Source organism: Rattus norvegicus, chromosome 9 (genome assembly GCF_021556685.1).
Source record: "Rattus norvegicus strain SHRSP/BbbUtx chromosome 9, alternate assembly SHRSP_T2T, whole genome shotgun sequence".
In the NCBI taxonomy this organism is placed as follows: domain Eukaryota; kingdom Metazoa; phylum Chordata; class Mammalia; order Rodentia; family Muridae; genus Rattus; species Rattus norvegicus.
In genome coordinates, this window is record NC_141542.1 from 32,572,449 (window position 1) to 32,586,876 (window position 14,428).

General features: G+C 42.9%; 1 protein-coding gene and 1 long non-coding RNA gene across 4 annotated transcripts in view; one reads left to right on the forward strand and one right to left on the reverse strand.

The window, feature by feature from the left end:
• Positions 1-1,322: 1,322 nt before the first annotated feature.
• Pla2g7 (phospholipase A2 group VII) overlaps positions 1,323-14,428 on the reverse strand; it is a 42,414-nt gene continuing 29,308 nt past the window's right edge. For all 3 annotated transcript variants that reach the window (NM_001009353.1, XM_087565118.1, XM_087565119.1), the window contains 6 exon segments: positions 1,323-1,689; positions 2,171-2,319; positions 6,979-7,149; positions 9,815-9,906; positions 11,465-11,578; positions 13,653-13,776. In NM_001009353.1, coding sequence (NP_001009353.1) covers positions 1,553-1,689; positions 2,171-2,319; positions 6,979-7,149; positions 9,815-9,906; positions 11,465-11,578; positions 13,653-13,776 — 787 coding nt within the window. In that variant the 3' untranslated portion in view covers positions 1,323-1,552.
• Positions 6,401-13,941, forward strand: LOC134480345 (uncharacterized). The gene is made up of 3 exons (XR_015629032.1): positions 6,401-6,506; positions 7,010-7,226; positions 13,701-13,941. It is a non-coding gene; the product is annotated as an uncharacterized LOC134480345 (long non-coding RNA).

The window sequence follows — 14,428 nt, forward strand, 5'->3', positions numbered from 1 at the left end:
TAAATTAGAACACAGTTACCCACTAACCGGGCATGAGAAGGGTCAAGCCTTAAAACGGACAACCCTTGTTCACACTGGCCAAGCCAAGCCACACTCTGGAGACTCTGGCGATGCAACAGGACAGTACACCAGTACCTAACCAATGGACAGTCTACATTCCTGTGGCCCTCAGCAAACACACTCCTTTCCTATCCAGTTCTCAGATGTATACATATGTATATGCCTTGGAAAGGCTGGGGGAGATGAATTAGTAGGAGCAGCACTGCTAAGCAAGGGTGAGGGTATGAATCTGAACCTGTAGTTTTAAGGTAAAGTCAGGGGCAGGGGGACTTGTCTAAAATACCAGTGCTCTTCAGCGGGATAGGTGGCAGAGACGGGAAAATCCCTGGTAGTTCGAGGGCCAGTTAACCTGGTATATGCAGCACAGAAGAACCAAGACGATCTGACTCAGGGTGGAAGGATGTCATCTAACCTCCACATGTGTGCGATGACATGTGCACCGCATGCACATATGAATACATACGTGCATCTCCCCATGTGTGCACACATAGTACATACAGATGTTATAAGACCCCTTTTAAACTTCCACTTAGCTGTTAATCTTACAATGTCATCTCATATAGTTTTTTTTTTTTCAAGTCAGGGTTTTTCTGTGTATCCCTGGTTGTCTTATAACTCACTCCGTAGACCAGGCTGGCCTCGAACTCAGAGATCAGCCTGTCTTTGCCTCTTGAGTGCTAGGATAAAGGCCTGACGAGGCCATATAAATAAAACATCCAAATTTGGCTGAGAATTTTGAACATTTCCTTCACAGCCTTTGGGTTAATATGTCATGTGTCTGAGCGTGGATCCCTGACCTGCCTACTCACAGCACCTTCATTTAATAAACAGAACACACCAGAGATTAAAAACCTAAATTACTAACATTCACTCTATTGCCCCTCTACCAGACATTCTAAAAACCTCGCCCACATACCCTTTATCATCAATTGAAACAGGACAGCCTCACAGATCCTGCTTTAGGATGATGGGTTTGTGATCAGATCAGTGTATGCCTCTTACCTCAGCCAAAGGTGGTAGAGAAAGGCGAACGGATCCCACACAAGCTCTCGCTGCTCAGACTGAACTCTGCTCCTCAGAGCAGAGAGCCAAAGACAGGACAATCTAGTCTTACTGTTTAGTTTGCTGATCTGACATCATTTACAATGTGTTTTCTCTGGCATCATTCCCACAAGAGACTTTAGTGTAAATGTAATATAAAAGTAGCTTTTCATTTGACACGTAAAGGACCAGCTTTGTAAAATTACAATTTAGACCAACAATTATTTTTTATGTTCTCTATTTTATTTTCCTTACATTTTTTGGGGGGGGAGAGGGGAATCTTAGGCCAGGCATTCATCACCATCTTATAGTACAGTGTACATTTACCAAATGCTTATTTGGGTAAATGACATTTCTCTCTCTCTCTCTCTCTCTCTCTCTCTCTCTCTCTCTCTCTCTCTCTCTCTCAACGTCACTCTGATTTTAAAAGGCAACTGTGTAACAAGCTCTTCTAATTCTGGTTGTGTGATCCGGGAGAACTCTGCAGAGCCGGGGACTGGGTGACTACATCAAAGGGTGACCCCGGGATGAGGTTCTCGTTCTCTCCCTCCACCAGACAGTCCCACTGATCAAAGTCTTTATGAAGTCCTATAAAAACAAAACAAAACAAAACAAACAAAAAAAACTGTTAATAATATTAAACAGTTGAGTGCCACTAGGTGGCACCATAGAGTCACAAATTACAGAATCATGACAGTGATGACAGAATTTCTAGGGGACAGGTTGCATATGCAAGCACAGAGCCTGCAAAGCAGACAAGCAAGTGCTGTACGTATCTCTACAGGGTACGTAATACTCTAGGATCCGTAGAAGGACTTCAACAAGTACATGTATATGATGTGCAATATGCACATACATAAACATATTAAACAATGCAATGTGACATAATTCACTTTTTGAAATGTTTCAAATTAATTCACTGCTTCCTCTACCAAAAACCAAGTGGGAACAGCTGCAATAAGACTGTGCTGAGTACTTATGAAATGACTTTCTATGCCAAGCGAATATAAAATGGCGTTGTCCTGAGAGCCCAGCAGCTTGAGTCACAGAAGAATGTGCCATTTCTTACCTAAATGTTTTTGTAAGAAAGCCAAGGAAGCCTTGTTGGTGAGGTCTATGGCAACTCTGGAGTCTATGTCTCCTTTCAGTGACAGCTTGTTTCCAATTATTTTGCCAGTTACAAAAGTCCCGTCAGCAAAATTCTGGTGCACTGAGCCCCTAAGAGAGAAAGATATTTATAAATCATGTGTGTGTATACATACATATGTATATGTATATATGTACGTGTGAACTTTTCTGGTCTCTGGCAGCAAATGCCTACTCATGCATGCGCATGGAAATGAAAATAAATATTTCAAAGACTCTCAAGTAATAATAGAACTCATTTTTCTGCTCTTTAAAACCTTGTTAATTCAGGGAGATGGGGGAAAAGGGATGCAGTTAGACTAGTTCCCTTTCACCCAGTTTCGGTTTCTACCCTCTATTTTCATAGTTTTAGTTATTTATAGCCAGTTGTGATCAAGCAACATTTACTGGAAAAATATGTATACATACACACACACACACACACACACACACACACACACACACACATATATATATACACACACATATACACACACACATATATACACACACACATACATACACACACACACACACACACACACACACACACGCACACACACACACACTTACAAAAAGGATTCTGTCTCTAACAGACCACTCTCGGCAAAATAGGGAAACAAAATGTACAATCTATCTGAAGGTCAAAAGCTGTTCATATAAGTATCCTAAAATATCTGTGCCCTGGTTTGTTTCTTGTTATGATAAACAGCACAAGCAAAAGCAATGTGAGGATGAAAGGGTTGGTTTCAGTTCCAGATTGCACACAGACCTTCACTGAGGGAAGGCAGGGCAACATCAAGACAGGAGCTGTGAGGCAGGAACAGAAGCAGAGCCCAACCTTGAAGGAATTCTGCTGACTGGCTTGCCCTCCCTGGCTTGCTAGCCAGTGCTCTTAACCACTGAGCCACAGAGTTCTTTTATTTTATTTTCACAGAAACAAGGAAAGTAACCAAAACTATGTATGTGTATGTGTGGTGTGTGTGTGTGTGCGTGTGTGTGTGTGTGTGTGTGCATGTGCGTGCGTGCGTGTGTGTGCATGTGCGTGTGTGTGTGTGCATGGTGCATGTGCGCGGGTGTGTGTGCGCACGCGTGCGTGTGTGTGTGCGCGCGCGCGTGTGTGTGCATGTGCGTGCGTGTGTGTGTGCGTGTGTGCATGTGCGTGCGTGTGTGCGTGTGCGCGCACGTGCGTGTGTGTGTGTGCGTGTGTGTGCGTGTGTGTGTGCATGTGCGCGCGTGTGTGTGCATGGTGCATATGCGCGCGTGTGTGTGCGCGTGTGTGTGCATGTGTGTGCGCGTGTGTGTGCGCACGTGTGTGCGTGTGCGTGTGTGTGTGCGTATGTGTGTGCATGTGAGTGTATGTGTGTGTGTGCGCGAGTGTGTGTGCATGTGCGTGCATGTGTGTGTGCGCGTGTGTGTGAGCTGTGTGTGTGTGCGCGCGTGTGTATGCGCTGTGTGTGTGTGTGCGCGTGCGTGTGTGCGCGGGCGTGCGCGCGCGCGCGTGTGTGTGTGTGTGTGTGTGTGTGTGAGAGAGAGAGAGAGAGAGAGAGAGAGAGAGAGAGAGAGAGAGAGAATTTTCTTTCTCTTTTTCTCTTTCTCTTCCCCATTAGTTGGCTGAGCTGTATTTAATCTGGAATGCTGTGAATGTTGCAATAGGATAGCTGATGTGATGACTGTCATGACACTGGGCGACTATCAGGAGGTGTGCACATAGAATATGCATGACTGGATGAAGGAATGCTCCCCATCAAAGCAGGATCGTACAAGGTTTTGTTATATTATAGAGAATGGCTCATACTCAACAAAATGAATTGTTTATTTCTAGAATTTTCCCCAGTAAATGTCTCCTGATCACAACTGGCCATAAATAACTAAAACTATGAAAAGAGAATGTAGAAACCCAAACTATGGATAGAGGGGAACTAGTCTAAGTGCATCCTTTTTGCCTTTCCCTCTCTCCCTGAATTAACCAGGTTTTAAAGGGTAGAAGGATGAGTTCTAAGTTTGCTTGTGTCTTTTAAACATGTGTGTGCCTGCATGAGTGTGCATTTGCTGGCAGAGACCAGAAAGGTTCACTGGATCCCCTGGAGTTGGAGATGCAGGCCTTTGTAAGCAACCTGTCATGGGTCCAAAGTCCAGTCCTCTGCAAGAGCAGCAGCTGCTCTTAGCTGCTGGGCATCCCTCTAGCTCCATTTTGAATAATCTTGTTGTGAGTTTAAAGCCAGGAGAGGATATAGGCACATAGCTATTATTCAGGGCATCTCTTCACAGTGCTGTGGAATTTATAAGCTCATACATTCTTCCAACAGGTAGACACAAATGCTCTCGCTTTTTCTTTAAAGACTTTACACGGCCTACAGATGAACTACTGTCCCCCAATACTGTATGTATTGATGCTCAAATGAAAGAAGTCAATACCAACCTATATATTAAACTGCCATTATAAGCACCGTGTAATTAACAGCACTAAAAGAATTTTCATTTAAGTCTGGGGCTGGAGAGATGGCTCAGGGCTTAAGAGCACTTGCTCTTCTTGCAGATGACCTGGGTTTGATTCTCAGCACACAATCACCCATAACTCCATTTCCAGGGGGATCTGACACCCTCCTCTGGCATCTGCAGACACTGTAACATACTTGGTGCATGGAGAGACAAGCAGACAAAACGCTCATGTATCACATCAACCAAGAAAGAGGTCATGGATGGGTGGGGCAGAAGGTTTCCCAGAGGACTCTGGGGCGGTGCCACTATGATGAGCAAATAGGTGGTGGAGATATGGGACAGAGAAAAATGGCATGATTTGTGCAGTATGAAGAGAGGCACAAGTGGGGACTCGAGGGTAGAAAGGAACAGCCTGATGTGAGTGGCCAAAACTGCCACCTGAGGTCATGGTGAGGTTCTAGCCCAAACTGCCACCAGAACCATATCTGGGTCTGTGGTCCTGCATCAACAGGGGTCTCTGTTGATGTCCACGGCCCACGTTGACACCAAAGGTTACATAGCCATTCCTGGTCTAGGCTGCTGCCTGGGGGCCATGTTAATGTCTTGAGGACTGTACAGAGCTGGACCCTCCAGCTTTGGCACGCAGGAGAGCTGTCCTCACCCCTCACCTGGACAATGTGGTAGAGCTGACCCTGGTGGCAAGGTCTCCCAGGACAGTTGGAGGGCTGACTAACTCAGCTACCACTGAGGACCAGATCCAGGGCTTTGAGTTGGCTCATCCTAACATTTACCCCATCTATGAACTGCTGAAGTGCATGAAGGAGCAGGTCCTGCAGAACCAAAGCTCAGAATCTCCATCAACAAAGCAACCATGGGATATCTGACAGGCATCCTGGTGAGAATTCAGTATTGATGGTGTAGCAGAGGCCAGAGGCCTGAAACCAGACCAGTGACTCATTCCAACGAACATTCACAAGTAAAGCTGTTTGGGTAGAAGGTGTGCTGTGTGACACACTGTGACACAACACAGCTTCCACAGTGACATTTTTAAATTTTAATTTATTTTTGTTTTTATTTCGGGGGGGCAGGCAGGTAGGGGAAGTTGCAAGGGCAGAGAGTAGATATGGAGGGTTGGGAAGATGAATGGGATTGGGGTGCATGATGTGAAAATCATAAAGAATCAATAGAAGTTTAAAAATTAAAGCTATTGATTATGTTTTGGTAAGCTTTTTGTGACCGGAGTGGTTATGGCACAGCACCAAGAAATCAATAGCCGACATTCATAACATCAGCAATTTATGTACTAAAGCGACGAGTTTTATCCTGGAAACTTTTGCTGCTTTAGATTACCAAACGGGTTTTTAGTTTCTTTTTAATTCTGAGATTAATAAAATTTTCTTATTGAAAGCAGGGTAAGCGCTATTTAAAACCCAAGCTTTTACATTGCATCCACGGATCCACATACCTCTTGACTCCAGAGAAGACACAACACAGTGACACATTACACATGCACAGTAATGTGGGTAGGGGGTTGGTCTAGGACTGCGGTGTAGTTGAATGCTAAATACTGGTCACCAAGATCCGGTTGCCCCCGATGAGATCCTCATGAACATCAAATGAAACTGTGTAAACCAGGCATCCCAAGTGATCCCTGATTGGTTAACAGAGATGCCTACAGCCTGGGCTGAGCAAAGGTTCCCTGGTCTTCAGATCTCAGGTGGTAACCACGGTAACCACAAAGGAGGAAGAGAGTAGGAGGAAGTCACCATGGAGTAGTTGGATCTTGAATGCATGACTACGAGGGCTGACCTGAGCAGGAGCAACACTGATGGAACATGGTAAAAAATATCTTGGGGATTCGAACAGGGAAGTAGATAAAATAGCATAGAGGGTTGATATCTCCCCAGCTCTCTCTGGTTCTTTAAGGCTTATTATAAATCTAAAAGGTCTCTGTGTCTTTTATTTGGGAAAAAATGATCTGAAATGGGGTAGAAACCCCTGTTAGAGATTTAAAGGCAACGAGAGGGTGTAGCATGCCCCCAAAATAATAAGTACCACAATAAATGTATTTCATTGGACTGTTGAGGTTATTTTCATTTTGTAACATTGTACAACGACCTAAAACGTTTACTTATAACTTTTTTTAAATAATTAAAGCTTCTTGATTCGCAAGAAAACAAAGCAAGCTTAAGAGTACTGAAGACAGACTACATTCTATGTATTAAAAATCTCACAACGGGTAGAGCCTTTCTGCAATGGCTTCCAGATGCTTCAGGTCCTAAATCGCCCTCCAAGCCATGGAGCACTCACTTGATCGTAATCATTTTCCTTTCCTTGTCAGGCTGGTAGAAGTTTTTCATTTTTGCAATGTCCTTTGGAGTCTGGAATTCGGCAGAGTTGATAAAGAAGAGAGGCTGAGGAACTCTGGAGTACAGCTCCTCACTCACGGGAAACATCCACGGATCAAGGGCAATCCCACATCTGCAGACATTGACAGTGACAGAGAATGACGGGTTACAGGCTAACCAGGAGAGGCCTTCCCTTCACACCACCTTAATGTAAGCATGCCGGGGGAGCTACAATCAGCTTTGTAACACAGCTAAACTGGAATCACATGATTACGTTCCTTAGGAATCATAACGTAAAGAAAGCTATATCCTTAAAGTTTTTTCATATTCGTTTTGTCACATTTTTTTCAAAACATATTTAGATAAGTTGTGATTTCCTCAAAACTGATAAACAGCAAGTTTTTCCTATTTCTTATGTGTTTCAAGACTCTGTGTGTGTATGTGTGTGTGTGTGTGTGTGTGTGTGTGTGTGTGTGTGTGTGTGTGTGTGGTAGGGTGGTATGTGAGGATTCCCAGAAAGGCCAGCAATGGATGTTATATCTCTTGGAGCTGGAGTTATAGGATGGAGTTAACCATAAGATGCCTGACATGGTGTTGGATACTGAATAACAGTATGTGCTCTTAACTGCTGATTAATCTCTTCAACTTCTTTCCAGAGTCTTGGGTGCCTCACAGCGTATGTGTTACACCTATTTCAGAGTAACATGATACCCCAGACACATAGGATTATATTTACAGGGCAAAATATGAAGCATACCATGTGAAAATATGATTTTGGAGACTGGAGCAATGGCTCAGTGCTTGAGTCTTTGGTGTTCTTGCAGAGGACCATACTAGGTGGCTCACAACTACCTGTAGCTCTATTTCGGGGAGCTCTGAGACCTTGAGCCTCCTTGGTCACACACACACACACACACACACACACACACACACACACACACACAGAGAGAGAGAGAGAGAGAGAGAGAGAGAGAGAGAGAGAGATGCACATTCACATGATTGAAAATAATAAAAAAATTAAAAATCAAATTTTCTTCCTCCCACTGAGTCTGGTCCTGTATTCCCTAGACACACTGAAAACCCATGCATAAGCAAAGTGCATGACAGCAGAGAATGTCCTTATATTGAATGGAAACATCTCAAATGGTCCAGCCCAGTCTCTAGACAGACCATTCTATGTAAGACTAGGATGAGTCATTCAAGAAAGAAAATGTTTCTATGTTAGAAAACTGGGCTTCTGTCTGCCTTTTGCCCAAATAAATCTGTGATTTGGGATCTAGCCTCACCCGAGAGATGAAAGGAAAGAAAAGCTAAAAGCTAAAATTAAAAAAGAAAAATTCTTAGGGAAGATTGTAAAAATGGTGACATTATCATACACACATCACAGAAAAGACATAAAGATCAAATTACAAGTGAAAAGGTTAAATCCTTTACAGATAAATAAGGACAATGGAGGATGGGCAAGTACAGGTGGGAAAACTGCTTTTAAAATTGGATTATGGGCTGGAGAGATGGCTCAGTGGTTAGAGCACACTGGATGCTCTTCCAGAGGTCCTGAGTTCAATTCCCAGCAACTACATGGTGGCTCACAGCCATCTGTAATGGGATCTGATGCCCTCTTCTGGTGTGTCTGAAGACAGCTACAGTGTACTCACATAAAATAAATCTTTAAATATCTTTATAAAAATTAGCTTACTATGTAGCAGGATTCCCAATGTGTGCTCATGAATAGTTTGAGATGACCCTCTCTCCACTCCGCACATCTCCATTTAAACCCTAAATATCTCAGGCTCTATTATGCTCCCCACTCCTCTCCCGCAGAGCCTCTGCTTCACTGTTCAGGAGACCCTTTCTAGTTTCCTGGCCTCTGCACACATTCACTCCAATCGTGCTAAGATCCACATTCGAGAGAGACATATACTTGATCTATACAAAGAACTCAAAATAACTAAATAACAAGAAAACAACCCAAAAAAACAAAAAACGAGATATGAATGGGCCAAAATGTACCAAACCAAGAGTTCTTGATAGGAAAAATAAAGGCTAATAAGTACTTTTAAAGGTATTCAACATCTTTAGCCATTATGGAAAATGCAGATTAGGATTTTGTTGGGAGGGCATTTCACCCAGTGAGACTCAACCAACGCCAGCAAAGGCTGGGGAAAGGGGCAGCCTTGTTCACTGTTGGTAGGGGTATGAACTGCTGCAGGCACTTTGGAAATCAATGTGGAGGCGACTCAAGAAGCTGAACATACCCCACCGTGTGACTCTACTAGTCCGGGGCATGCACCCAGAGGACTCTGTGTCCTACTCCAGAGATGCCTGTTCGTCCATGGATATTGCCGCTCTATCACCATAGCAAGGGAAAGGTTTTAGAAGTAGGACAAGTAAGTGGTTTCTGCCTAGGAAAATCTATAAACTTGCTGGAGCAAAGAACAGTAGCAAGGCGTGAGACGGAGAGATGGTTTAGAACCATCACCTCTCTGGGCAAGGATATGGGTTGAATTCCCAACATCCACATGACAGCCCACAGCTCTCTGTAAGTATAGTGACAGAGCATTGATGTGCTCTTCTGACCTCTTCCAGCAGAAAGCATGCACAACGGCGCACATACATAGAAGCAGGCAAAATGTTCACATATGTAAAATGAAACCAACAGATATAAAAGACAGTAGGATTTATAAACCCAAAAGATCCCTTAATCACTGGAATTTCAGAAAACCGGTTAACTGTCGTGTGTTACCTGTGCCCTCTCTTCCAGTCGTCTTCAGTTCTTTTGCTTTGTCTTATTCTCTTACCTGAATCTCTGGTCTTCACTTAGGGCTTGAAAAACTGTTGCTCCTCCAAAAGAATGCCCCATCACAGCTATTTTAGTCTCATCGATAGAATCCTGGGTAAAAAGGCAGGAGAGCAAGTTGCTATCTCACCTGGCATTAGAGCAGTACATTAAATAATTCTGAAAATAATGTACCATCATTATTCACTTCACAAGTCTGGGTAAATACCTTGATGACTTACAACATAAGATGCGCACGTGTGTGCGTGCATGCGTGCGGACACACACACACACACACACACACACACACACACACACACTCAGAGATGAACTTATTGGCCTTTATCACCTACACCCAAAACTCACGCTCTCTGATTCTAAGCCCCCTTGCTGAGTTCTGTCTCACTTTCTCCCATGATTATCAGGTCATTTATCCTAAGCATATTTCTTGAATATCTGTCTTATCAGACACTGTAGTCTCATTTTTGGTAAGCTCAAGTTTATTGTGGAAGAAAATGATAGCGATTTTTGATACTATGCGATGCACGCAACATAACACCCCGAGACCAAGGAGCACTATGGTAAGATGACAGCCAACCGAGGCTCTGCAAAAGCCTGGGGGGGGGCTTCTCAGATGTCTGACTTGAGTGTTGAAGATTCGACAGGGGTTAGTGAAGTGAAAAGGAAGTATTTGTGCCAGGCTAAAGGAACATATATAGAAGGAGGTGTCTTGTTGAGCATCACCTCTCGGTTGTATCTAGAGAAGAAACCATCATCTTATCCTCAAGTCAAACTACTTCTAGTTCCCTCTGCACTGTGCTTTCCTACCCTTGACTCAAGCCATTCACACTTACAAACACAGTTACAAACACACTTACAATGCCTCCCACGTCATTCAAAGCATTTGGCCAACTCTTTCAAGAGGAAGCTTAAAATGATGCCATCATTATTCAATAAACTATACCTCCCTTGAATGCATGAAGTTAAGCCATGAAATTGTTTTCAGCTCACATGGGCAGTTTTTATTTACATACAGTTCAACCTGGTGCAGGTCTCACTGCTGACTGCTTTGCGTGATTGTGAACATGTGTATGTGTGTGTGTGTGTGTGTGTGTGTGTGTGTGTGTGTGTGTGTGTGTGCGCGCGCGCCCATTTTAGTTCAGTTTTATTTCTCTTGCTGTGATAAAATATCCTGGAATAAGAAGTCAAAGTAGATGGGAGAGGGTTTATTTGAGCTCATAATTCCATGTTCATAGTCCATGATGGCATGAAAGTCAAGATGGAAGGTTATTAAAACAGCTAGTCATAGTGCATCAACAATCAATGGCAGAGAGAGAAATTAATATATGAATGATTTACCTGACCGGTAGCTTGTTTGGCTTGTGCTCAGCTATTCAGGACCTCCTGCCTAAGGATTAGTGCTGCCCACAGTGGGCTGGGTCTTACCCCATCAATTACCTTAAGACAGTCCGCTACAAGCATAACCACAGAACAACCCGATGTAGACCATTGCGACTCTCTTCCTAGGTGATTCTAAATTTCGTGAAGTTGACAGTCAAAGCCATCTATCACAAAGCCTTTTATCATGTACCTTGCAATGCAGCAGAAAAGAAGCTTAAAAAAATTATACAGAAACACAGTCCAAGGAAGAAAGAGCTCTGTTAAAACTCACCTTCAGCTGTTTCATATCAAAAGGTAAACCTAGTACATTCTCTTTTGGGTTTCCATGTTCAATGTCAAGAATTGCACTGAGAGCCTTGGAACATTCTTTTGCTCTCTGCCGAACCTAATACAATAATTAGAAGGAAAATGTAAGCTATTGTAACACCTTAATGTTTGTGTAGAGTTGCCTGTGGGAGAATGGTTAGTTACACATTACAAATATCTCATCAAAAAGTGAAGAAAATACAGGTAGTGTTGTAACTGAGGGTTCCAGCTTGGGCACCAGCTACAGCTAGGCTCAGCTCACCTCTGGCTTACCCACCATGTGAATTCTTTAAACTTCTATTTATTGCATGGTAATGGTGGGGACAATATGAACAAAGTCTATCTATCCCAGAGAAAATGCCAGCAGACCAAAGAAATTATTCCAGCTAATTTCCAAGCCTAGCTTGGTGAACCAGTAAATTTATTAGGGTCAATTGTGTGTGTGTGTGTGTGTGTGTGTGTGTGTGTGTGTGTGTGTGTGTGTGTGTGTGTGTTGGCTCGAAAGCTACATCCTTTAAGCTGTAAAACAGTCTTTTGAGCAATAAATGCCTCCTGCCTATGTAACCTCAGGGGAGGACCTTGTGAATCTTTAACTTTCTGAGCTTCCCTGGGTCTACATTCCCTTTGGAAAGGAAGATTTCCTAGTGCACAATAGCCTACTTCAGTGAAATGTGTGTGGGTTTAACTACCATGCCACATCTATCAAGCCTAAGATAAAGAAGTAACTGGTATACTTTATCTCAAGTAATCATTCCAATGACCACAAAAGACAGATACTGTTATTTACTATTGTGTAATACATCACAGTGCAATATTTGCTTGTCTAGGGTCTTCCCACTACCAAGTAATGGAGCCAACACCCACAGATGAGTAGATTTTAAGGCCTATACACTTCTTTGAGAAAGGGAGGGGACACCGTCGCATTAAGTTGCTCTGAATTTCCTGGAACTCACTATTTACACCAAGATGGTCTCACACTCACAGAAGTCTGCCTGCTTCTGCTTCCCGAGTTCTGGGATCAAAGGTGTATATCACGATACCTGGGCAAGACCTGTACATTAAAGACCATTGCATGTTATTGCTCCAAAATCCCTTTAATAAAGCTTCTAGGGTTGGACATCTATTCATCCTGTGTATAGCCCAATCGTCATCAGAGAAGCTTCCTCTTGCAGCTGATGGGAGCAGATGCAGAGACCCACAGACAAACATTAGGAGGATAGAGAGCTCAAATTGGAGACTTCCATCTGGTCCCTCCCTTTGGAGCTCAGGAAACCCTGAAGAAGATTGTATATAATGTATATATGTGTGTGTGTATATATATACATATATATATTCAAGCTAAAACTGTATGCATATATGCATGTATATGCATATATATCAAGCTAACAACCACAACATGCATATATATGTATATATACATATATACATGTACAGCTATAGCATACATATATGTGTATATATACATATATATGCATATACTATATATGTATATACATATGTACAACCATAACATACATATAAATCTCTCTCTCTCTCTCTCTCTCTCTCTCTCTCTCTCTCAACTATAACATGCATATACATTTGTATGTATGTTACAGTTGTTAGTGTGATGTTTTTGTGGGAGTGGGCATGTCTCTGACTCCTTTGCCGGCTCTTGAGAATCTTTTCCTCCCACTGGCTTGCCTTGTCCATATTACCATGTTAAAGTAAATAACTTGAGGGTCCGTGCCTAGTTGTCATATTATAACTTGTTTTCGTGGTGTTAATTTTATGTCCCTGGGAGGCCTACTCTTTTCTGACAAGAAATGGAGGAGGAGTGGATCTTGAAGAGAGGGGAAGTAGAAGAGGGACTATGAGGAGTGGAGAGGGGGAAAAGACTAAATCAAAGAAGAAAAAAAGAAAGCATGTTCATCTATTTTCTATTGGCTTTGAGATTCAAAAAACTAGACACTTTAACAGAAGAGAATTCTCAATACCATTGTCATTTCCAAGAGTAATTCTGTGAAACAGACCTCTCAATAAAAGGAATTTTCAGCACTCAAGAGTCTTCTGACAGAACTTAGGGATAAGCAGAAGAGCTAATGGTTTTAACAAAGGCTGTCCTTTTCTTTGTGCTCGAAGGCCGCCATGTCCCTTCTCTCACTGAAATATACCTGCTCTTTCCGAGCTCTTTCCGACTCCTCTTGTTTTATCTTTTTCAGGTAAAACCAAGACCTGTTTTCCATTTTCGCAGCCGCCTGGTCTTCAAAATAGTAAGTTGCGGATGCAGATCCGTCTCTACGACACACACAGATTTAATTACAGCCCATTCCCCCTGGATTGTCTTTCCCAGCGCCACCCTTGATATTTTCCTCTCATCTGTTGACTTCCTTTCCTCTTCCACTGTACTTTCCCCCCACAAATAAAAGAGGACCCCAAAGGAGGGTACGTGGAAACCATCAATCTGTCCACTGTCAAGTGACTTGCAAATAGTCCTTCCATTTATCCAATCCCAGGAGGCAACATTGGGATCATGTTCGAGAGCCATTCTCATGGGTTGGGGACCTGGCTCAGGATAAACTGTTTGCCTAATACATGCAGTGTCGTTTCCAATCCCATGTGCCATGGAAATAATACAGAACAGAATGGAAAATAACACAACAGCTCTCTAATATCACATTCCTGCATTGCCACCTAATAGCTGTCTGACTTTGGGCAGATTACCTTCATACCTTCATTTTTATCCTGTGTGAAATGAATAAAATAAGTACCTCATAGGGTTGTTACAAATTCTAAAACGTAGGGCACCTGGATCGTGCCACCAGAGGTATTGTCATGGAATGGACAAGGTTGAGAGTGTCCAAACCTTGGCAATCTCAACATTTGATAATATAATCTCATCCTGAGACTGGCAGGATGAACGCCCTCCCTGTTTCCGTGCCTGCCTCAG